At 42.2% G+C, this 22917-nt stretch overlaps 4 protein-coding genes and 1 long non-coding RNA gene across 5 annotated transcripts; 3 read left to right on the plus strand and 2 right to left on the minus strand.

The window, feature by feature from the left end:
* Positions 1 to 1314: 1314 nt before the first annotated feature.
* Positions 1315 to 7515, minus strand: LOC108264608 (adenylate cyclase type 10). Its single transcript, XM_017466319.3, has 21 exons — positions 7239 to 7515; positions 6832 to 6876; positions 6705 to 6743; positions 6476 to 6604; positions 6176 to 6381; positions 6009 to 6078; positions 5818 to 5903; positions 5480 to 5665; positions 5005 to 5126; positions 4840 to 4916; positions 4570 to 4741; positions 4449 to 4498; positions 4127 to 4360; positions 3749 to 4033; positions 3555 to 3597; positions 3240 to 3453; positions 3013 to 3150; positions 2748 to 2914; positions 2493 to 2640; positions 2069 to 2272; positions 1315 to 1970 (listed from the first exon to the last, which is right to left on the minus strand). Exons 1-21 carry the CDS (start codon positions 7366 to 7368, stop codon positions 1821 to 1823), a joined length of 2895 nt encoding a protein of 964 aa, XP_017321808.1. The 5' UTR covers positions 7369 to 7515; the 3' UTR covers positions 1315 to 1820.
* Positions 7516 to 8830: 1315 nt separating this feature from the next.
* On the plus strand, positions 8831 to 9559 carry LOC108264648 (uncharacterized). The gene is made up of 3 exons (XR_001812483.3): positions 8831 to 8923; positions 9083 to 9326; positions 9426 to 9559. It is a non-coding gene; the product is annotated as an uncharacterized LOC108264648 (long non-coding RNA).
* A 2710-nt stretch (positions 9560 to 12269) lies between these two features.
* LOC108270539 (chromosome 1 C16orf91 homolog) lies at positions 12270 to 13826 on the minus strand. Its single transcript, XM_017477350.3, has 2 exons — positions 13668 to 13826; positions 12270 to 13134 (listed from the first exon to the last, which is right to left on the minus strand). Exons 1-2 carry the CDS (start codon positions 13751 to 13753, stop codon positions 12753 to 12755), a joined length of 468 nt encoding a protein of 155 aa, XP_017332839.1. The 5' UTR covers positions 13754 to 13826; the 3' UTR covers positions 12270 to 12752.
* Positions 13827 to 14001: 175 nt separating this feature from the next.
* Positions 14002 to 18635, plus strand: LOC108270528 (uncharacterized protein C7orf50 homolog). The gene is made up of 7 exons (XM_047150536.2): positions 14002 to 14099; positions 14569 to 14675; positions 15076 to 15165; positions 16649 to 16813; positions 16916 to 17133; positions 17269 to 17350; positions 18224 to 18635. The coding sequence occupies exons 2-7, from the start codon at positions 14643 to 14645 to the stop codon at positions 18413 to 18415; spliced, it is 780 nt and encodes a 259-aa protein (XP_047006492.1). The 5' UTR covers positions 14002 to 14099; positions 14569 to 14642; the 3' UTR covers positions 18416 to 18635.
* A 475-nt stretch (positions 18636 to 19110) lies between these two features.
* On the plus strand, positions 19111 to 22453 carry rdh13 (retinol dehydrogenase 13). The gene is made up of 7 exons (NM_001200383.1): positions 19111 to 19251; positions 19529 to 19647; positions 20271 to 20426; positions 20637 to 20741; positions 21266 to 21478; positions 21681 to 21782; positions 21921 to 22453. Exons 1-7 carry the CDS (start codon positions 19187 to 19189, stop codon positions 22232 to 22234), a joined length of 1074 nt encoding a protein of 357 aa, NP_001187312.1. The 5' UTR covers positions 19111 to 19186; the 3' UTR covers positions 22235 to 22453.
* The last annotated feature ends 464 nt before the right edge of the window (positions 22454 to 22917 follow it).

A 22917-nucleotide genomic window follows, 5' to 3' on the forward strand; every position in this document is an offset into this window, starting at 1 on the left:
TCAGTACACGATCACAGGGAAGATCAAAGTAAATGTTGCATTTCATTTGGAAATCAAGGTTCCAGAGTCTGGAGGAAGGGTGGAGAGACACAGAATCCAAACTGCTTGTAGTTCTGTGTGAAGTTTCCACAGTCAGTGATTTGAGGTGCCATGTCATCTGCTGGTGTTGGTCCACTGTGTTTCCGAGAGTCGATGCAGCGTCTACCAGGAGATTTTAGAGAACTTCATGTTTCCATCTGCTGACAAGCTTTATAGAGATCATTATTTCCTTTTCTAGCAGGACTTGGCACCTGCCCGCAGTGCCAAAACTACTAGCAACTGGTTTGTTCACCATGGTATTACTGTGCTTGATTGGCCAGCCGACTCACCTGACCTGAACCCCATGGAGAATCTGAGACACCAGACCCGACAATACAGACCAGCTGAAGACCACTATCAAAGAAACCTGGGCTTCCAGAACACCTCAGCAGTGCCACAGGCTGATCACTTCCATGCTGTGTCACATTTATAACGTAATTTGTGCGAAAGGATTAAAGCTACAACTGAGTATAGCATGCATAAATGGACATACATTCCAGAAGGTTGCCATTCCTGTATTATAAATTCTTTATTCTAATAATTTGAGATAATGGATTTTTTTTTTTTATTTCCATGAGCTATAAACTGCAATAAAGATTAAAACAAAAAGGCTTGAAATATTTCACTTCATGTGTAATGAATCTAAATTTTATTAAAGTTCAACTTTTTGAATTAAATTGTGGAAAAAAACAAACTTTTGCATGCTATTCTAATTTTCTGAGTATTTTCACATGTATATTCCTCTGTTAAGACAAAGATTTTTCCCCCTTAAGATTGCTCTGAACCATAATGGTGTTAACCGCAAACACTCCAATCCTAAATGTGGTTGACCAACTGCATATTTGATGTGGTTGTGGTTTGGTTTGACATTTTTGGAGACAAAATTACTACTTCAGCATGAGGTGTAGAAGGAAGGCATGCATCAAGACTCCTCTCTCTCTCTCTCTCTCTCTCTCTGTCCTGGCACCTAGGTGGTGGAAAGAACTTACCTCCTCAAGAAGTGTGTAAATTAGTGCTTTATATCAAATATATAAAAAATTTACTATATTACCTCACCAACAGAGTGTTTTTAGTCTTATTCTTAGTGAACCAGTATCAGGATGTATTCATTGACAGAGACTTCAAAGCACTTCTGTAAGTCGCTCTGGATAAAAGTGTCTGCCGAATGCCTTCAAGTTTAATGTCCCGTTTTGCTTTATAAGTTTCTTTTGTGTTAACATAAACAACCCTTGATTCGATCGATTTTCGAGCTCCGGTCCTGTCAGACAAAAACAGGGATCCAAGACGAAATTTGAAGATTGGAAAAAGACCAGGTGAAGTGTAATCACATTCTTTCTCATTCTGTTTGATGTGCAGTTTAACTGAGGCTCTTGACCTGTGTCCTACTACACTACACTGCTGCCACATGATTGGCTGACTGGATAATTGCAAACTTGGAATTGACTAAGCTGAGTGTATATTATTGGACAAGAAACAGACATCATTAAGAATCTTTATTGAAATCTCCATGTGTTTAAAGGATGTTCGGGCTGAGCGTTAAGGTCTTGATTGAGATTAAGTTCAGTTGCTGACACGCTGAGATGTTTTAATACAATGTTATGTAGCAACCATACTTGGGATTACCCAAGAAGTGTGGGATTAGGGAGCCAAGTCTGCTGAAGTGGTGTATACCCCCATACACTCCTGTAGCAGTGTTGAGCGAGGTCTCAGCTAGGCATTTCTCAGAGGAGCTTTACTGAGCTTCAACAATGGGAGTTACCTGCTGTGGCTTGAATCACTCGAACCTCTGAAGCGAGCATATCCGAACCCTTCTGGTCAGTCTGAGTCGGTTGCTCATCCCCCACTGGTATAGGGCAGCGGTCACCAGCCCTGTTTCCTTGAGATCTACTTTCCTGCGTCCAAAAACGGGTTCGTTCAGCATGGCTTGTCTTGTTCTCTCGTAGACGTCTATTACAAAATTGGCACGTTAAGAGGGAATGTTTCTACTTACTGCACTCGGTGGAATGCTCCAGGTCCTCGGTGTACAGTTTGACGACGTGAGGATTCGAGTCAAGTGGCTGATCAGCCTCGGTCCATCAGGGTGGTCCGACAGGCTGGCGCAAGTCCTGCACAGGAAGTCTTTCAGATGCTTGCACTCGCTCTCCCTGCTCATAAGCTGCCTGTACTGGAGGTAGTCAATGGCGGTGTAGAGGATCTGCAGATACACGATCATACAACTTGTTATTCTTGGCTATGTCATGGAGGTCACAATCTAGACGCGAATGACCACAAGAACTTAGACTTGTGCTACAAAACGTGTCCTTGAGAACAATGAAAACGATCGAGCGCACTTTTCCTGCGCTGGCTCCGATTCGACTTGTGCCTTTTCTGCGATTATTCACGGCACGTCTGAACGTTGACTTTGTAAAACTGACCTTGCACGGATCGGCGGTCTGGACGGCCAGGTTGATCTCCATGGTGATGGCCAGCGTTGCGCTTTGGAGCTGGCCGCACATGTAGCCGATTTGCCACAGGAAGGACAGACAACAGATGCACTCCTGCAGACGGGCTAGCTTCCTTTTCCTAAACACGCACACACAAGTTCTTATAAAACTCCTAAAAAAAAGCAGTCTGACAGTATTTATTTCTAGTTTTAAGACAAGATGAACGATTGGAATATGGACTCGCACTCTGGGATCTCGAAGTGTCTGGATAGGAAGCGGCTTTTCTTCATCGTCTCCCAAACCAACATCGGCAACTGCATGGGGGCATTGCGAGGGAGTCTGCAGTTCAGGACCTTCAAGGCTTTCCTAAAGCTCTCCTCTGCCTCTGAAATTTCCCCTGCGCTAAATAGAAACTGGAAGAAACAAAGACATGATTATGATGTTGATTATCATGATGATGATGATCGGTTTAATTTTGCCAAGACCAGTTGTATTTGCACTTTGGACATACCTCTCCTGTGAGCCGATACATAAACCCTTGCTGAAGTTTACAGAGTTTCACAGCTCCAGGATCTGCTGATGGAAACGCAGGCCTCCCTTTTGTGAGATTCTCCACAATTGCCTTGGCCATCCTCAGATACTCCAATGCCTGCGACAGGACAACACTTTCGTGGTCATGTTCATGTGCAATAATCACAATAAGGTCGTTTAAACATTTTTAGTAGTATACACACTCACCCTGGCATCATTGTGAAGATATACACAGGCGGCTGCGCTCTCCACCAGGTAGTAAAAGGTCCTGGGCACGTCTCCTACACAGGTCCAGTGTCTCACTCTAGGGAAGAGTACCGTCTCCACGAGCTGAGCGCACTCGCAGCCGCCCGCAGTCGTTCTATCACGTGTCTCCGTCAGTACGGACTTCGCTTTGGACAGGACGCACGCTGTATTCTTGCTGCAAAACATACACAAGGTCTATCAGATCTCTACATAAGCTCTGAATCACAATCACAGCTCTATCATAAACGTTACCATGAGCATAGTAACCTCAGTAACCTGTTTCTTTCAGCCCGGAACGTCTTACTTCGACAGCGCATGCCTACACGCACAAAAAAAAAAAGATCAGCTTTATTATGTGGTGAATATCCTATGCAGTGTGTTGTCCTTAAAAGTTATTCATTGGCCTACACTGTAAACAATCTGAAGGGTCAGGCCCTAGTATGGTAGTCAAGAAGACTTCCTTATCTGACCTTGGCTCTGAAAGATCTCGTTAGGCCGTATTGTCTTGTATATCTCCAGGAGATGCTCGTCGATGTCTCCTGCGGCTTCTTTTGGTCCGAATATGAACTTGTCAGCGTTGCATTTGCTGCAGCGGTACGCCTTTTCCTCTAGGTACCTGGCACACATGACATGGTGCTCCTTGAACAGAAACCTATTCTTTTGTACCAGGTTATGCACCGCCTCCATTTCCTCAGCGTTGCAGAAACTCATCAGCTGACACGTCCACAAAGGCTCCTCTGAGATCTGCATGAACTCTGTGAGAGAAACAGCTTGAGTCGATTAGTTTTCATGAGAATGAATCATGCTAATAAAAGAGAGAGAAAGAGTGAGAGATCATAATCTCTGACCTTGGGTTTTGTTCTCGCAGTAACAGGTCTTGGTCACTGAGACGTCCCTGGGCTCGGAGGCACACTTGAAGATGCCCACTCTAAACAGCGATCTAAGGGCGGTTGTGAGAGCCCGGTCACGTATATCGGGCAGGAACTTCTGCAGCATCTCGACAGTGAAGGTGTGGCCAATAACAGAGGCGTATTCCACCACCTGACGCTCGACATACTGCATTGTCTGCATGTGAGCTAGAGCTAGATGACGTATAGCAAAAGTAATGAATGCATTGTTTAAAAAAAAACATAAATAAAAGTGTTTCGTTGATAAACGTTAACCACTCACCCAGTCTCATTCCGAACATCCCCCTGGACATTGCAGCTTCATCACCAAGCCTGTAAAGTGGTTACAGTTCCTGTGTCAGTTTTCACTTATGGACTTACTACGCTTATAAAAGACCACTTACATCTCATAAATCTCGTCCCGTTTGTGCACTTGTTCAAGATGATCTTTCGTCTCATGAAACATCGAGGGCAAAAGAGGCAGCATGGAGTAAAGGCTGGTCGCCACATCACACGACACCATCCCCAGGTGCTCCTTCACCAAAGCCGATGCCACGTGTACTGTACGTCCGTACACTGTCGACCGGAGAAGCGGTTCATTTTTTTAACGGCTCTCAAAAAAAAGTTTGTGTTTCGAGATTAGAACGTTACCGGTCACGGAGAAAACCCTTTACCTGTGTATTCGTTTCTCTCAGGACGGCGCTGCAGAGTGTAGAAGACTCTTCCCGTACTTAACCCTACGGAGACCATCCTATAGGACGCAAACATTACTTATCAGCAGGACAGACGGGACCTGTCGAAATGCTTCATGTGCGAGTGTGTAAAGTTCTATGACTTACAAAATGTTGTCGATTTCTCGGCTGCATGTCTCTTGTATACAGTAGGCAGCCTGCATCGCCTGAGCAGTCTTATCCTGTCTCCTTTTCCCGGGTAAACCGACGGCGCACGGAAATACACAGCCCTGAAATCACATGACGCATCGAGAGAAATGATTGGCAACAGACTTTTGTTTTACTTCTTGTTATCATTCTTACGGGCTGCTCCTGTCACGGGTCGCCACAGCTGATCGTTGGGCCACGTATTTGCTTATGATGCCCTTCCTGACACAACCCTCCCATTTCATCTGGGCTTGGGACCATTGTACCCGAGTACAACCCCCAATCTCTGGGTTTGTTCCCTGCCTGGGAATCGAACCTGGGCCACAGCGGTGGGAGCGCAGGATCTTTAGCCGCTAGAGCACCAGCGACCCTAGGGTTTGTGTTTTGTTTTGGGGTTTTTTTTTACTTATTAGTAACTAAGACCTAGAAAACTGACCTCTTCAAAAAAGAAGGCATTGCAGATCTCCCCACAGCAGCTGAACATCTGCTCGGCAATAATGTTGCTGACTCGGTGACAGGTGCGTCGGACATCCGTCGGAGTTTGCGCGTACTGGACATTCACAAACAAGATGGTGACGGGCCACGCCTCCTTCAGCCGCTGCATTCGCACTGTTGTGCGCATCTAACGGAAGAATAAAAAAAGAGAACTTGTCGTGTTCTCCATGGACAGGTCTTATGATACTCTTGAGCCTACATTGCCTACACCAAGGACAAACTCTTGCACAAAATATGTACTGATTCTGATATGTACTGATTGCTTCAAATAATACTTACCCTTTCCAGGGCTGTTTCGATCATGAATCTGTGCATGTATTTTTGTTTGTCATCTGTTGATAGTAGGTACGCTCTTCTTGGGGAGCCTAAAGAAATAAACCAGTTAGATTTATGGATGTATCTTCGATAGCAGAGTATGCATTGAAAGCTGTATGTAAAATGAGAAGAATAAAAAAAAAAATCTGATTTACTCCTCGCAGGGATGTTGTAATTGTCCAGGTCTTCCATTGACGCGCTCTGTCTTTTCCTGACACAGAGCACCTGATGCATCAACATTTATATTATTAGCACTAAGTTCAAGGGTTTAAAACTGGTATCAGTGCAGGTGTATTGAATTCAGAAAAGGCTTAAGACCAACCTTGACCACTTGTTCGTTTTCAGTCCACTTGATGGGTAAGTCGTTTTTGCGGCAGAGCCGCCATGCTTCAGGAGAGAGCATGACGTAGCCAGGCTCCGTTAGCGCCATCGCTGATCGCATCTCGTCCACCGCCGTGCCAAACACGGCGAAGAGCTGACGAGCGCCAACTCCTACTCTCGCTCTGGAGAATCTCCCAGACGATATTACTACCACAGACAAGAACAACACAAACGTTGTATGTTAAACCGCATCAACTAAAACATAACACACTCTATTACACAAGTAGAACTAAATAAGCACCTATTTTGAGATGTTTTCTCCTTTGCTTGTCGCACTTATCCAGAATTTGGAAAGCGCATTGGACAACCTGAGATATGGTGTCACTCAGCTGCACGCTCTCCACCACCCATTCAGCCAGAATCGTATCACCTGCAGGCAAGATCACGTAACATCCATGTACTGCCATGTGTGCAAATATTTACAGTTGACATTTATGACATTTATATGTTTCCCGAACAAAATAGAGTACCTGTGTCGTGCACAATGTAGCCACCTGCAGCGCAGACACCTGAAGTATAGTTCAAATAGACATTAGTAGTAAGAAATCAGTGCAAGCAACAACAACAATAAAAGAGGGGGGGGGGTCCACAACATACGTGCAACACTTTTCAGGCAGGGGTTGTGCTGATCAATTATCAAGCCTGTGAACGAGAATTAGAAGAATAAACATGTGTCACTACAGTTCATACATGCCCTTCATTTCATTTCAAAATATATTTTTCTTCACGCTGGCAATTATGTGGAAGCAATCTTGCAAATATAGTCCTGACTAATTTTTCTACAAGGGTGGCACGTTTTTGTGTACCAAGAAATTGAATAAATCTACCATGCACTGCTCTTACTGAGAGCATCATCTGTTAGCCACTATATATACAAACAAGTATTCTGCCTTTTCTTCCTATTCTTCTTCCTCTTATTATTATTATTATACAGAATATTTACACATAAATCAATCGTTTTGCCAAGTAACCAATCAGACAGCTAAGCTGCCCAGCGCCCTCACGTGGTGTACTCAAGTGCAGCAAAACACCAGTCTTGTCTTCTCTGGTTCGAACTGACTCTGATGTCAAAACACTGTACAAGTCAGCATTCATGATTCTAGAGTTAAAAACTGGGCAGCTGTAGAGATCCATTTCAAGTGTGAAATTGTCTTCTTCACTGAGGTAAGAGCAAACTGTTCTCACAATAAAAGTCGATTGTTATTCTCGAGTAGCTAATCCTAAACATTCCTGAAATTGAACATTCTATATTCCCGTATTACGCGCTTCTCATTGTGACGTCACAGACCAGAGGCGTTGTCATGGCCGCAAGTTTATTTCAGAAGCTCCTGCATTTGCCTTCTCGCGCCTGTAGATGGCGCCTTTAAAAAACGCACTGATAACCTGTAACCTGAGTTTTGATGACTTCGTTGTTATTATTTTACTAGTATAAAAATAATTCGTGTATCTAAAATTTTTGAGTGGTAGTGTGTATCAACATATTCAATAAGAGGACATTTGAGTGTATGATTTTTCTGCTTATGGTCCTGTGCTATTCTCAAAACGTCCCACAAATCTGATAGCTGGATGTGAAACATCTATATATAATTCAGTAATTGGGCGCACTGTTTTAGTCAGAGTAGAAGACGCGGCTCAATTCTAGGACTCAGACCGAACAGCAGATGGCAGCAATGCGCCTGCTGCTGTTTGTTACTACGGTGTAGTCTACCCTATTTTCTACGCGCCCCCACACCCTCATCAGCCAAAATGTCTTTTCCAAGAAAAATGGACCGCTTCGTATTTATTCACAGAGATGAATGGGTAATAGTTAAAAAATATGCAATTTAATATTAGTCAACAGCTTCACTACAACAGTTTGGTTTGGTGGAATGCTATTGTTCATGCAATGCCATACATTTTAGTGCAATACTATATTTTTCAGTTCCAAATATCTGTGACTTAAAGTTTTGTGCATTTGTACAAACACTGTGACTTCATTAAATATGAAGATTTTACTAATGTACTTGTACTTCCTTGCACGAAAACAAAGGGAAAACATGGACTTATTGTTATTTATATGTAATTATGCTATGATTTTACTGGCCCGGCCCACTTGACATCTAATTAGGCTGTATGTGGCCCCTGAACTAAAATGAGTTTGACACCCCTGGTCTAGAGACTCGGAGCACTTGGCATCATCGTGTTAAAAATGCTGATTCTCACAGCTCGACACTTTTTTATAAAGTTTTTTAAAAAATTATTATTGCTCTACAACTAAGGCAAAAAAAAACTCTACGTTTATTCCTTCCCTTTCCTCTTTTACTACTTTTTATTTGACTTTTTGTGCTGTTCCTGAATGTTTGTTTAGAAGTTTCTGGAACATGGAGCTAATGCTAATTTAATATGTTCTGTCAGAAAACCCACACGGTTTGCTGTGGTCTCGTTATTAGATCATATTGTCCACTTAGCATGATAACAGACCTGTTCAGCTCAACACTGTATTTCTAATGGCGTTTGTGCAATTCTTAGCCTTAGCCTAACAACATACAATTTTTTTGTCTCATTGAGTGATCCTGAAGGGATTGAATAATGTTTAAATGCAACTGTATTTTACAGACAGCTATAAAGAAGGAAGAAGGAAAGCCAAAGAGGGCAGGACCTGGTCAGACCTCCAGTCAAACGTGGAAGTGTCTGGGCAAAGACCAGCAAGGTGTAAAACATACGGATATTTGTTCAGCACATTACTATTCCTTGATGCTTTGAGGCCGTATTTAAAGTTGTATTTTCCATGAAACATTGTAGAATTTGGCAATATAGTCAATATTTTATAAGTGTACATTTAGTTTTGAGCAATTTAATTTTTTATTAGGAGGAATGTCTGGATTGGCCCACCCTGGAGGTCAGGAGCACTGTTTGTTTGACTCGAAGTATGTGTGCCGCACCACACAAACACATTCGTCCACCTGCCCCCACTGTTAAGCTCCCCACAGTCACACCAAACATCAATTTCACCCCTGTTCCCACCGCCACTTTACCAGCAGCACCACCGCCAGCAGCACACGACTCATTCACAGAGATGCTGCAGAACTGGCAGCCGATGGACGATATGCCATGTGAGTGTATTCTTCTGCTTTCTGACTGACTTGCTTTTGTATGTATTAATTTTATAAAACATTTTTCCTCACTTCCCTTAACACAGTGTTCTCTTGTAGCACTGCCAGGCGGTCAGACTTTATGAGGGGACCCCCAGCAATCATCAGAACCAGGTAGGGCCAACCGTGATTTCCACTCAGCCATCTTACTGGAATTTGTGTAGGTTAGGAATAAGACTGAGGATGGATTTGTATAGTTTTGTAGTGTGTATCATTTGTAAATATTGTTAACTTCTTTATCATAGCCATGTGAACACTCGTGAACAACTACCACAAAACATAAACACATAATGTCGTTGATCATCCAGGTAACGACACACAGGATTACGGATGAATTGTATGTAAATTTTTGAACAGGGTCAGTTTTATAAATTCAGCTATTGTCTTGTGGACTATATGCAAACATCTGTTATGTGAAATAGCTTATTCAGGACAGGACTAAATAAACAACATGGGATTTTTATAATCCTTCTTATTTTGGTAAAAGTATTAAGATTTAGCAGATTCTGCCATGGGTTATGCGAACTTCCGACCGCAACCGTATGTTCAACCGTGTCGGTTTGCAGTGTGCGGGCCGGATCTGGGCCGGAGGAAATTGTATGTGTCGGTTTGCAGTGTGTGGGCCGGGGACCCAGGCGTATACTGGGCCAGAACTAAAGCAAGTATGTGGCCCACTATCTGGGTAACTTAGTCGTGTCTAGCTAGTAAGCTACTTCTCCTTAGCCTACAAAGCAGTAATATTAGTAATGAAGCAGTCGTGCCTGTGTAAAAACTGACCGTATGTTTGATATATAAATTAATAATGTTATAGTCAGCGTTGATAAACGTTTATTGGTTGTAAATCTCAGTAGCTAAATGCCATAATACCCTGTAAATGCTTTAACTGTGGCTGTGTGTATCGCGTAAGTTAGTCTGTTTCTGCCGTCCGCCATTTTGAATTCAGATCAGCAGAGGCTTTTAGAATGAAGTTAGTATTCAACCTGTATGAGCTTAATATGCATTTCAGAACATGATTTTAGTTCTTTTCCCTCTTTTCTTTTCTTTTTTAACAAACCCAGTTAAATTTTACACCAATGTATTATTATTATTAATTATTATTATTGTTTTGGTAAATTCTATCATCAGTTTTTTCAGTATCTCCTCAACCAGTCTTTACATATTAATAATGTTGCCATACAATACTTCTTCCTGCAATAATCCTGTGGCACTTCCTTGCTCACCGCCTCGATTATCCCTTAAGCCAAATTTAATCGATTCCATTCAATTAAATTTTACTTATGTAGCTGTACAGATGTACAGATAGATTTATATTTAGATTCATTCCTAATGAGCATGCCTGAGAAGACATGGAGGAAGAAACTGGATTCAAAAGGGAACCCATATTGTTCTGGGTGACACCAGATAGTGCGATTATAAATCATTACTCTTCTCCAACCATATACTATAAAAGCAAGCACTGCTAAGTGTGTTGGAAAGAGCTTCAGTATAAGCATCAGGGTCATTTTTTTTTTAATTTCATTGCTGTAGAGCAGTGGTCACCAACCCTCTTCCTTGAGATATACCTTCCTGCAGATTTCATCTCCAAACAAAATATAACACACCTGTTTTAGTTGATCAAGAACTTCTTAAGGCAATGACTAGATGGTCAGGTGGATATGATTATGGTTGGAGCTAATGTTTTCAGGAAGGGAGCTCTCCAGGAACAGGGTTAGTGACCACTGGTGTAGAGCAACAGGATGGACCAGGCAGGCATCTCATCAGGAAGTGGGACTAACGTGTGTTAGTCTCAGCAGAGAGCGAGAGTATAATTATGCTCTTACCCCGTAGTGGTCTAACAGGAAATACACTGTGCACCGAGAGCAAGCAGGGACTCCAGCAGGACTAGCTATGATAGCATAAATAAAATGGAGAGTTAGAAGGTAACGGGGCATGAGAGCACCCTGGGACATTTATTTAGTCCCCACCAATTTCCCCCATGGTAGATGTTTGGCTAATTTGCATAATACGCAAAACCTACTTTTGCAAACTAGTCTTAGGATTTCTGGCTCATCTTCATAACTTTGGTGTCAAACCACTCAGCACAGTGGGAACCTCAATAATGATAAGAACTATTTCTAAACAATATGTCAATCAATTCTAAGAAGGCAGAGCATAATTTACTGCAATGGTTGTAACGGATGATTGCGTCAGGAAATGAACAGTATACACAGGACAATATTTGGAGCTCATATGCAAAGTTTGGGCCATGGGCATACAAACGGAGCAGAGCTACGGTCAGATATGGTTTTTCAGGAACCGTAATCCCGATTGAGCTGAGATGTGGTAGGGTGTATCTACTGTATGTGCTAATGTGTAAGTGAATTTTTGTTGACCTAATTAGTTGGGTGGGGGACATGGCTGTGATCAGCCAGTCAGATTCCAGCAGGCATTTGACAGTTAACATTGAGCCATCTTCACGTCTGGTATCTGACATATTCTCACTCAAACGCTGTTCATGCTTGTGCACAAAAACCCAAGCACTTGGAAAATTCCAATAAAGTTGTGCAGGAACCATTGCTCAAACCGTTTAGCGCAACACGATGAACCTATGATCATTTTCATACTATATGAAATCTATTGTTGTGAACTAGGTCTAGGATCATTTTGCAACTCTTCCAGTTCTTTTCAGGAAGGTTGTTGAGAATTGTAAACAATCTGGCCGCCAAATATCACGTTTACATCTGAGCGTGGTTAAATTACACTCTCACCTCTAAGGATGGCCAAGTAGCAACTCGCACACGCAGAGTTACATAAAATAACAGCTTATATATAAAGAATAATCAATAATGACTTCCTCCCAGAAGTCGATGATTTTCCAATAACAGCATGTCCTGAAGTGTTCCATTGCTCTGCAAATTGCCAATAATTTTTAAATGTGCATTAATTACCAAACACATTGTACTTTTTAGCCATTTATAGTTACATTTAATTGTGTGGAACATTTATGATACTGTTACAAAGCATTGACACTGGGGACTCCTTCCATAAATCTTAAACATCTCCTAACCAGAAAACCATAGCAATGATTATACTTTTTCTTGTGTCACTTTTTCCAAATAAAATCTGTTAAAACAAATAAATGATTTGTTACCACAAACATGATAATATTTTAGAACAAGTGCATTAATAATTCAAATCAAATTGGAATTATTCTTATCAGAGTTATTTCTAACATACAGGTACACCTTCAAGACTTCAGGCCACGCCTCCTACCCGAGTATGGCGCTACCACATGACTTGGCTTTGAGCTTATCAGAACAGACCTGTATTTATTTCCACAATCTCATGACTAAGATGTCTCAGCAATCACAATCATAATATAAGAAAGGTCCAAATAATAATTCATGTTCATTTTGAACCATCATCAGGTTCCTTTTTGAGTTCCTCCCTCTCCTCAGTCTCCTCCTCCTCCTCCTCCATGTTGGTCAGTAACCCAGGTAAATGTTCAAACAGGTGCTTTTCCAGAGCACGGTCGATGTCGGTCTCCTGGCGAAAGATGCACCACAGGAGGAAGCCGATGGTGAAGACGCTGATTGGCAGGACCTTCCACCACGGCCGTTGGAACCTGCTGCCCATTGAGCGCTCCACCTTCCACGTCCGGTGGCTGGCTTTACTCGTGGAGAACTTGATGGGTTGAGAGAGGGTCTCCTCGCCATCGGTTGAGCCTGGAGATCGACCGGGCTTGTCGTAGAGCTGTGAACTGATAGACAACGATCGTGCAATGCATGGCCTGAGGGTAGGAAAAAAAAAAAAGAATTCCATCATCAGTGTTCATTTATTTTTACATACTCATGTATACACACAACAAAAGGCTGCTCTACTAAGTACTAAAGATGCTTGCCATCTTTAGTTGAATAGAAGTTGAATAATTTTGAGAATGGAGAAGTTGTAATAAGTGTGTGTGTGTGTGTGCGTGTGTATATGTATATATATATATATATATATATATATATATATATATATATATATATATATATATATATATATATATATATACATATATACACACGCACACACACACACACTTATCAAGACTTCTCCATTCTCAAAAATTATTCAACCCCTATTCAACTAAAGATGGCAAGCATCTTTAGTACTCTCCCTGTATAGATGCACTATAGGGTACATCTTTCTACACTATACAGTAGACTATATGTTCAAATGGAAGGCATTGGGCATGCAGTCTTGCTGAGCTAAATCTAAATCATATAAATAAAAAAAGCTATATCAGGGATTATATTTATCATTAAAGCACCAGCTCACCTCAAAATGGCAGGCTTGATTTGTCCAGGACTTAAAGAGTGGTAGCGTAATAAACCACTAAACACACACCGTCCTGCTGCTGACATGTTCCCGTCCTCTCACATTGAGCAAGTGCCCGGTTATTAAACACATGATGCGCCACTCCGAAATACGTCCGGAGAGAACCGAAACACTAGCGTTCCGCCTTACTTATATATCATTATTATTGACAAGTATTGCGAAATACAATAAAATAAATAATAAATAAATAATAAAAACGTGTGCCCACTAACGTTTGCAGCGACGATAATAAAAATTTAAGGAAAAGTAATACCTATAAGACCAACAGACAACGCGGAAGTGGAGATAACGAATCAGAATGCGAGTTGGTGTGTGTAACCGTAGAAACGTCCGGAAATGTGCACACGCTGCTGCTTGAGAAGCACGAGACGGGTATTGTAAACCGCTCTGTAAATATAGATTTTTCTTTTTGCGACTAAGTGAAAGTTTTAATACACATTTTAGTTCATAATTAAACCTGAATTAAATTTTTTATTGAGTTTTGTTCATTGTTTTTTAATTGATGAGCTATAAGTAGAACCATGTAGAAGGAGGCAGAGAGAGAACGTTAGAGTAATGTAAACATTATGGCGGGGGAGTAGTAGTAGTAGTAGTAGCAGTGATAAATGAAACATGTTATTGGATGGGGGAAAATATCCTTATTACCTCAAGCTCACATTGAAGAATGTTTCTATTAATGCATTTAACCCATATTCCATCATATAATCCGACATGGGGAATATCACAGGCACAGTCTGTCATAGAACTGGGATCATATCATGTACTGCTGTGATCACACATCATAAATTGGATTAAGTCAAGTTCTGAGTTTGTTTCTTCTGTTGTATGTGTGTTCAACCAGAGTTATTGTTAAGAAAGACAAGACTCGGGAAAACCAGACCAGACCGTTGCAGCCAGCTGTGGACCTCAAAGACAATGAAGAGAAAAAAGACAGAGGCGGCACCCGAGGTGTTTGTACTTAAATTTACAATATGTACAATAGACACTGCTACAAAGCGGCTTTAAAGAAATCTAGATATGTAGATGCCTCACAAGAAAGCCAGAGGCGACAGTGGCAAGGAAAAACTCCCTGAGAAATCATAAGGAAGAACAGGAAGAGCATTTCAGAACATGGTTTCAGTTCTTTTCCCCCTTTTCTTTTCTTTAAACACATCCTAGTGTTTTTCTTTTCTAGTATGCAGGTGTAGAAGAGGACAGACAAACCTCTGTATCACCACTGAGTTCCGTATTCAAAATGGCTGCTTGGTCGATACAGTATATCTAACTCGCATTATAAACTGGTCATGGTTTTGAAGAATCCCGTCTAGTTCTCGTGTCTGGATGATTCTGGCACCTGTTTCCTTTCTAGAACTCTGAGGTGTGTGTCCCTATCAGTGAGGTGAAGGAGAGGAAGAAAAAGAAGAAAGATGGCAATGACGAAGAGCGCAATGGCAAAAAGGTGTGCATTCTTTCCACTTCGTTGTCAAGGAGTTGGACGCTACTGAGCCCAGAATTGAACGGTTTTATGTCAGCCTGGAGATAACCTCCGACAGGTTAACTGTAAGGACAGTTTTGTCGATGGACACGAGCTTCCACGATGCGCACTCTCAGTTTTCGCTGTACATTGAAATCATTTGGGTTTGAGATCAAAAGATGAATATGAGATGACAGAGCAGAATATCAGCTATCATTTCCTCATATATAGGAACGTGGTCATATAGTTAATGCAACAATTTTGGGATGTCTTGAAAAACAAAGAAACCACCGGTGTACTAACAAACAGACATGGAACAGGTCAGCCAAGGAAAACAACAGCAGCTGATGACAGAAACATTGTGAGAGCTGTGAAGAAAAAAACCCAAAAACTGCAGTCAGTGACATCACCAACAACCTCCACAGGGCAGGGGTGAAAGTATCACACACAATTCACCGTTTGAAGAAGACTTTGAGAGCAGAATTATAGAGGCCATAGTACAAGATACAAGCCACTCATCAGCAGTAAGAATCAGAAAGTCAGATTGGAATTCACAATAAAATACAGAGATGAGCCACAAAAGTTCTGGAATCAAGATTAACCTTTACCGACGTGATGGAAAGACCAAAGTGGGGAGAAAGAAAGGATATGCTCATGATTCAAAGCATACAAGCACATCTGAAACATGGTCGAGGTAGTGTCATGGCTGCTTCTGGAACATTTTCACTCCTCTTTATTGATGCTGGAACTCATGATGGCAGCAGCAGACTGAGTTCAGAAGTTTACAGGAACATTGCGTCTGCCAGTTTAGTTTACAAAGAAATGCACTCAAATTAATCAGGAGGAACTTTATCATGCAGCACGACAATTATCAAAAACACACTGGCAACACAACAAAAGACTTCATCAGGGGGAAAAAGTGGAAGGTTTTAGACCGGCCAAGTCAATCATCAGACCTTAACCCAGTTGAGCAGCATTTCACCTCTGGAAAAGGAGACTGAAGGGACAAACCCCCTGAAACAAACAACAACTGAAAGATGCTGTGGTAAAAATCTGGGAAAGCAACACAAAAAGAAAAATGCAACAGTTTGCTGATGTCATTGAGTCACAGGCTTGATGGGGTTATTGCAAGCGAGGGATATGCAACCAAATATTAAGTGTTATTTACTTTAATTTACTTCAAGACTGTGTGTTCCTATACTTAAAAATTGCCTTAAAATTGGGTGGTCTGCCACCAACAGTGCCATGTTTTAAATTGTTTAACACATCTAGCTGTAAATATCAGGAAATGAAAGCTGAAATTCTGATCTATCGGCTCATATTCATCTTTTAATCTCAAACCCAAACGTATTCAGGGTATAGCCAAAAACAAAAGAATTGGCCTTGCCATTCTGATACTTTCGGAGGGGACTGTATGTCCATAAATATGTATAAACAGGCCTATGATGTGAGGGTTTCTCATTTGCAGAAATCTGAGGCTTGTGAAGCTGTTAGTGGGGTGAAGAAAAAGAAGAAGAAGGAGTTGAAAAAGGAGAAAGACGCCTGTGTGGACACTACAGAGTCGGCTGATCTTACGGAGAGCCGTAAGAATGAAGAGCTTAATGGCAAGAAGAAAGAAACGCACAAAACCAAGGTGTAGTAACACAGTGGTTCATCTTTCTGGAGCAACTCCTCATTTTTACCCACATGTAATCGCTGAAGCGTCCATTGATCTTATTGAGTTATTATTACACAGCGAATAATTACCCAGAAGGACGGAGCGGAAGAAGAGGAAGGCGTGGAGGACGAGGAGGAGGAGGAGCTGAGCCCAGAGGAACAACGAGTGCTGGAGAGGAAGCTGAAGAAGATACGGAAAAAGGAGCAGAAGAAGAAGCAGAAGGAAGACGGGAAGTCTGAGAAGGAGGAGAGCAAAAGCAGCACTGCACAGACGCTGGCTCTGGATTATCTGACATGGTGAGAAATGCACAGAAACACACACACACTCACTGTATCCTTACACGGGTGCTAGAATTTCTCCTGATGTTATCTGCACGTGTGTGTGTGTGTGTGTGTGTGTGTGTGTGTGTGTGTGTGTGTGTGTGTGTATAGCTGGTCCGAGAAGCGAGACAAGTGGAAGTTCCAGAAGACGAGGCAGGTGTGGCTCCTGCAGCACATGTACGACAGCGAGAAGGTACGATGTTTCAGAAACGCCCCTAGGCCACACCTCCTTCACCCGATATTGACATATAAAAGCCACGCCTCCTACACTTTGAATGACACACAGAAACCACGCCTCCTTCATGTAAACTGACAGGTCACGCCTACTTTGCTAGGACTGACATACAGAAGCCACACCTCCTTCAATGTGACTGACAGGCAGAGGACACACCTCCCCCACTGACACTGATACACAGAGGACACACCTCCTCCACTGACACACAAAGGCCACATCTCCTTCACTGACACTGATACACATAGGCCACGTCTCCTCCACTGAAACTGATACACAGAGGCTACACCTCTGACACTGATACAGAGGACACGCCTCCTCCACTGACATTGATACACAGAGGACACACCTCCACCACTGACACTGTACACAGAGGACACACCTCCTCCACTGACACTGATACACAGAGGACACACCTCCTCCACTGACACTGATACACAGAGGACACACCTCCTCCGCTGACATTGATACACAGAGGACACACCTCCTCCACTGACACTGATACACGGAGGACACACCTCCTCCACTGACACTGATACACAGAGGACACACCTCCTCCGCTGACACTGATACACAGAGGACACACCTCCTCCGCTGACATTGATACACAGAGGACACACCTCCTCCACTGACACTGATACACGGAGGACAGCCCTCCTCTGCTGACACTGATATACAGAGGACACACCTCCTCCGCTGACACTGATACACAGAGGACACACCTCCTCCACTGATACTGATACACAGAGGACACACCTCCTCCTCTGAGACTGAAGCACAGAGGCCACACCTCCTCCACTGTCTCATTTTCACCTCTTTCTTTCTGTGTCTCAGGTGCCGGACGCTCATTTCTCTGTTCTCTTATCATATCTGGAAGGGCTGCATGGCGTTGCTCGGGAGCTCACAGTGCACAAAGCAGAGGCTTTGGTCCGATTTGGGGCGAGTCCAGAAGGGGAAGAGGACGGGGCTACAGAAGCACAGAAGAAGATACAACGGGCCAGAAAGGTCATTCAGATTCTCTTCTGAGGATGCCGGAAAAAAAGGACAAAATCCTCTCATCATTCTGCTCTCCATCTCTCGCTGTCTGTTGTCTTTACTTGGACACGTCGGATATCTGTCAGTACAATGACGCGATGCGCTGAACTGAGTCAGTGGACAGAAACCATGTCTGTGTGTTTGAGCCTGTAAATATTTATGACAGAAAAATGTCTCTCTTTTTTTTTTAATAAAGACATTTACGTTTGCATTTCTGTGGTCCACTTTTGCAGTTTCTGTTAAATATTCTCGTGTTTTCTATCTGTAACTTGGATTATTTCATGCAACAAATATGAATGTAATGAAGGAACTCCTGCCAAACTGAGAACTATTAGAATATGCATGAGTAACGATTGTAGACTAAAACACATTCCAAACGTGTTTATACACCATCTTTTTGACACTTTTTGAATTTTTCATTTGACTTCATTTATTTAATACTTACTATAGCGTTGTATATTTCCACCAATGTGAGGCGTTGTTTGCGTTGCACTTTGGTATACTGATTACGGTTTGTTTAGTCCTACCCGTATTCGACAAATCCGTCCTCTTGTCCTGTGATTGGTTAGTCGTCCATCTTCCACGCAGGAGCTGCCATATTTTTTAGCCAATCACATGTGGAGGCGGGACCTTCTGTAATGCGGGTAGGAAACAAAAATAACGAATACTTGAAGGTCCAAAGTGGCGTGATATTCACCTTGCTAATGTGTTTGCGTTAGTATATTTTTGTCCAGTTTATTTAGTTAGACGTAACCTTCCACAATGAGTAGATATATCCTTCCTGCGTCTATATTCGGGACTGTTTTTGGCGGTGCAGTACTGCTAAAGTAAGTGAAATTAGCCGGCTGATTTGCTAACTAACTATGGATGAGCCTCAATTCTATGGGACGTAGTGTATAGGGGAAGACATAGTTATATATGGTGTAGAGAGCCATTTAGAAATTACACACTGACTCACAGATAAATAAAATAAGCTATACATAAAGCTGAAATACAAAACAAAATCTAAACCCTATGTACTGGTCTACCTGTCCAATAGGGAACCATCTGGGATTCATTTGCTTTATACATCAATAACTTTCCCACCATCTCTTACCATTGCAGGAACCATTTGACAGGAGGCACCTGCCCAAGTAAAGCCAGGATCCCTGGAAAGACGGTGGTTATAACTGGAGCCAACACCGGGATCGGGAAAGAGACGGCCCGAGAGCTGGCCAGGAGAGGTACGGTTCGGTTCTGACCACCTCAAAGTGATGCAGAATCCAGTCCTAGCAGTGCTGCTAACACTTGTCAGGAGAAAATAGCTAATGCATGTTCCAAATGGTAGTTGCTAGATGAGATCATAAACAAATCTGCATGATCGTTGAGTCGTCACAATCATTTTCATAGGAAGAATATGAAGAAAGATTTTCTGAAGACACATTTTCTTAAGGAACAAACAGTGGTGATGAGTGATTGGTCGTTGGAACAACCGGTGGTGATCAATGATTGGTCGTTGGAACAAACAGTGGTGATCAGTGATTGGTCGTTGGAACAAACGGTGGTGATCAGTGATTGGTCGTTGGAACAATGGTGGTGAACAGTGATTGGTTGTTCAGACAAACGGTGGTGATCACTGACTGATTGTTGGAACAAACAGTGGTGATCAATATGTCCCAGACTGTTCTTGTTTTGATCCCTTTAGTTAATTTGACAAACATCACCTGAGCTGATAAAAATATTGAAATGATGTTTAAAAGACTGAGTCTGGATTTGACCAAAAGAAAAATGTGAGGAGAAAGTGAATAAAAGTGCATTAAAACAGTATAAAAACACAGCCTGTGTCTTCTCTTGTATTCCTGTGCAGGAGGAAGGATTATTATGGGATGTCGAGACATGGGGAAGTGTGAAGAAGCAGCACGTGAGATCAGAGGTTCCACCCTGAACCCTCACGTTTACGCCAGACACGTCGACCTGGCTTCAATTAAATCCATACGGAGCTTTGCTGAGAAGATCAACCAGGGTAGGACACACACACTCAAACTGACACATAAACTCTTATACATTCACTCACTGTGATCTGGTACCCAGTGATCCAAAAGGCTCATAATAACTGTAAACACGATGAATTTTTAAAAAACGATTTATCATTGTGTTATTTATTATTAAATGTTTATGGGGACTTTATAATGCATCTCTGTATGTGTGCGTGTGTGTGGTTTTTTTTTCTCAGAAGAGGAACGAGTGGACATTCTGATCAATAATGCTGCGGTGATGAGGTGTCCTCCAGGGAAGACCGAAGATGGCTTTGACATGCAGCTTGGAGTCAACTACCTAGGTGAGGACGTAACATGGAAAGAAAAATCAGGTCCGAGGTTCAAGTTCAGGGCTGTGATTGAACAGTGATTGCATTTCAGTGTGGCATGACTGCAACGCGCTGATAAGAAACTCCATGTTTCAGTTCAGTTCAAATCACCTGTTGGTTGTTTAAAAAATGAAAAATTATTATTATTAAAGAGTTAAGGCAATGTAAGAGCAGTGTTAGCAGGTTGAAGGTTTTACTTTTCAGTATGGAATGTATTCTTCATGTCACTAATGAAAAGCAGTACAGTTTGTCTATTGTGTTTCACTTTTTAAAATTTTTTTACCTCTGTAATTGCATTTTGCTCTGCCGTGGAATCTTCTCCGTAGAAAACAGCGCAGCACAACCAACATTATTTAATTTTCTTCATCAATTCATAACCTTTATTTTAATGTTAAAATATAAAAGTCAACCTCGATCTTGTTTATAAAACGTCTAGTTTGCATCTTAAAACAGCTCTGTATACAATAGTGATGAACATCTCATATCTCTGCTCGTAGGCCATTTCCTCCTGACCAATCTGCTGCTGGATAAGCTGAGAGACTCCGCCCCCAGCAGAGTCATCAACCTGTCGTCTTTGGCGCACATCATCGGCGAGATTGACTTTGAGGACTTGAACTGGGACAAGAAGATGTTTAACACGAAGAAGGCGTATTGTCAGAGCAAACTCGCCATTGTCCTATTCACACGAGAGCTCGCACGCAGGCTCGAGGGTCAGTGTGTGTGTGTGTGTGTGTGTGTGAGTGTGAGTGTGAATGTGAGTGTGATTATGATTGTGTGATGTTTCATAGTGGAATCAGCATTGTTGGGAAACTCTGGCTTATTTGATTAGTAGAATAATATCAGTAGAACACACTAAAACGTGTGTGTGTGTGTGTGTGTGTGTGTGTGTGTGTGTGTGTGTGTGTGGTATAGGTACTGGGATCACGGTAAACGCCCTGCACCCTGGAGTCGTCGCCACAGAGCTGGGTAGACACACAGGCATGCACCAATCGCAGTTCTCCAGCACTGTACTCAGTAAGTCAATACTTTTTTGTGGTTTGTTTGTTTGTAAGATGTCCTGTGAATCAGATATGTCATTATTTTTTAAATATTTAACGCGGACGTCATCTGCATTGTTTTTGCTTTTTTTTGTGTGCCTGCGCTTTCCTCTAGGTCCGTTCTTCTACCTGCTGATAAAGTCACCTGAACTTGGTGCCCAACCAAGCGTTTACCTTGCCGTCGCCGAGGAGCTGACGAGCGTGAGCGGTCGTTACTATGACGTTATGAAGGAGAAAGAGCCCGCCCCTCAGGCTCTGGACCAGGAAGTGGCAGTCAAACTCTGGGATATCAGTGCTTCTTTGGTGGGTTTAGAGACCACCGTTTCTGTACCAACCTCTTCTCCAGAGACTGTAACACCTGTTAAAGTTCTGCCTGAGGAGATTCGGACATACCAGTCAGAGCCTACCGCTGCTTTGACGAACGTGTAAGACTGACGTGACCGGCATTACGGACCATAACACTGCTATGATTGTGTTAAATGACTTGATTTGTCGGTCTAAACTGTTTAAGGTGCTTTCTTTGGAGGTCACACAAACCAAGCAAAGACCTGTAATATGTAACAATAACAGTCTTTTTACAATCCACTTAAGGTGGAACTACTTTTTCCTGTTCCAGGGGTTACTAATAAAAGTATTTATTTAAAGCAACGTTCACGGTTTCTATGTGTTATCGGAATATAACTTTGTGTTGATGATGAAATGTTTTACTAGTCATTACTTTATTATAGGAAGGCTCACATTATATAGGTTCGTTTTCCTAATGTAAAGCGACGTAACACTTGGAGGAAAGTGCCATCTACCGTCTTCCACATACACGAGCCCACAGATTGGCTATTCCCGCTGTGATTGACAAATGAGAGCGAGAGAGAGCGAGCATACCGTCCCTCGGGTTTGTGATGTAGTTTGATGCCCATAAAGTTGATTTATGGAAAGTTGATTCATAATTATCAGATTATTATCAGATTGCTTTTATTTTTGACATTTCATAAACCACGGTAGTTTGTAGCCTACAAATTTTACATGATCGTACACAGTGGGTAATGCATGTTTATAATATTTACAGATATTTGCACGTTACTAAAACAGTGCAAGAAAGCACAAAAACAAATGCT

The sequence above is a fragment of the Ictalurus punctatus genome, chromosome 1 (genome assembly GCF_001660625.3).
Source record: "Ictalurus punctatus breed USDA103 chromosome 1, Coco_2.0, whole genome shotgun sequence".
Lineage (NCBI taxonomy): Eukaryota > Metazoa > Chordata > Actinopteri > Siluriformes > Ictaluridae > Ictalurus > Ictalurus punctatus.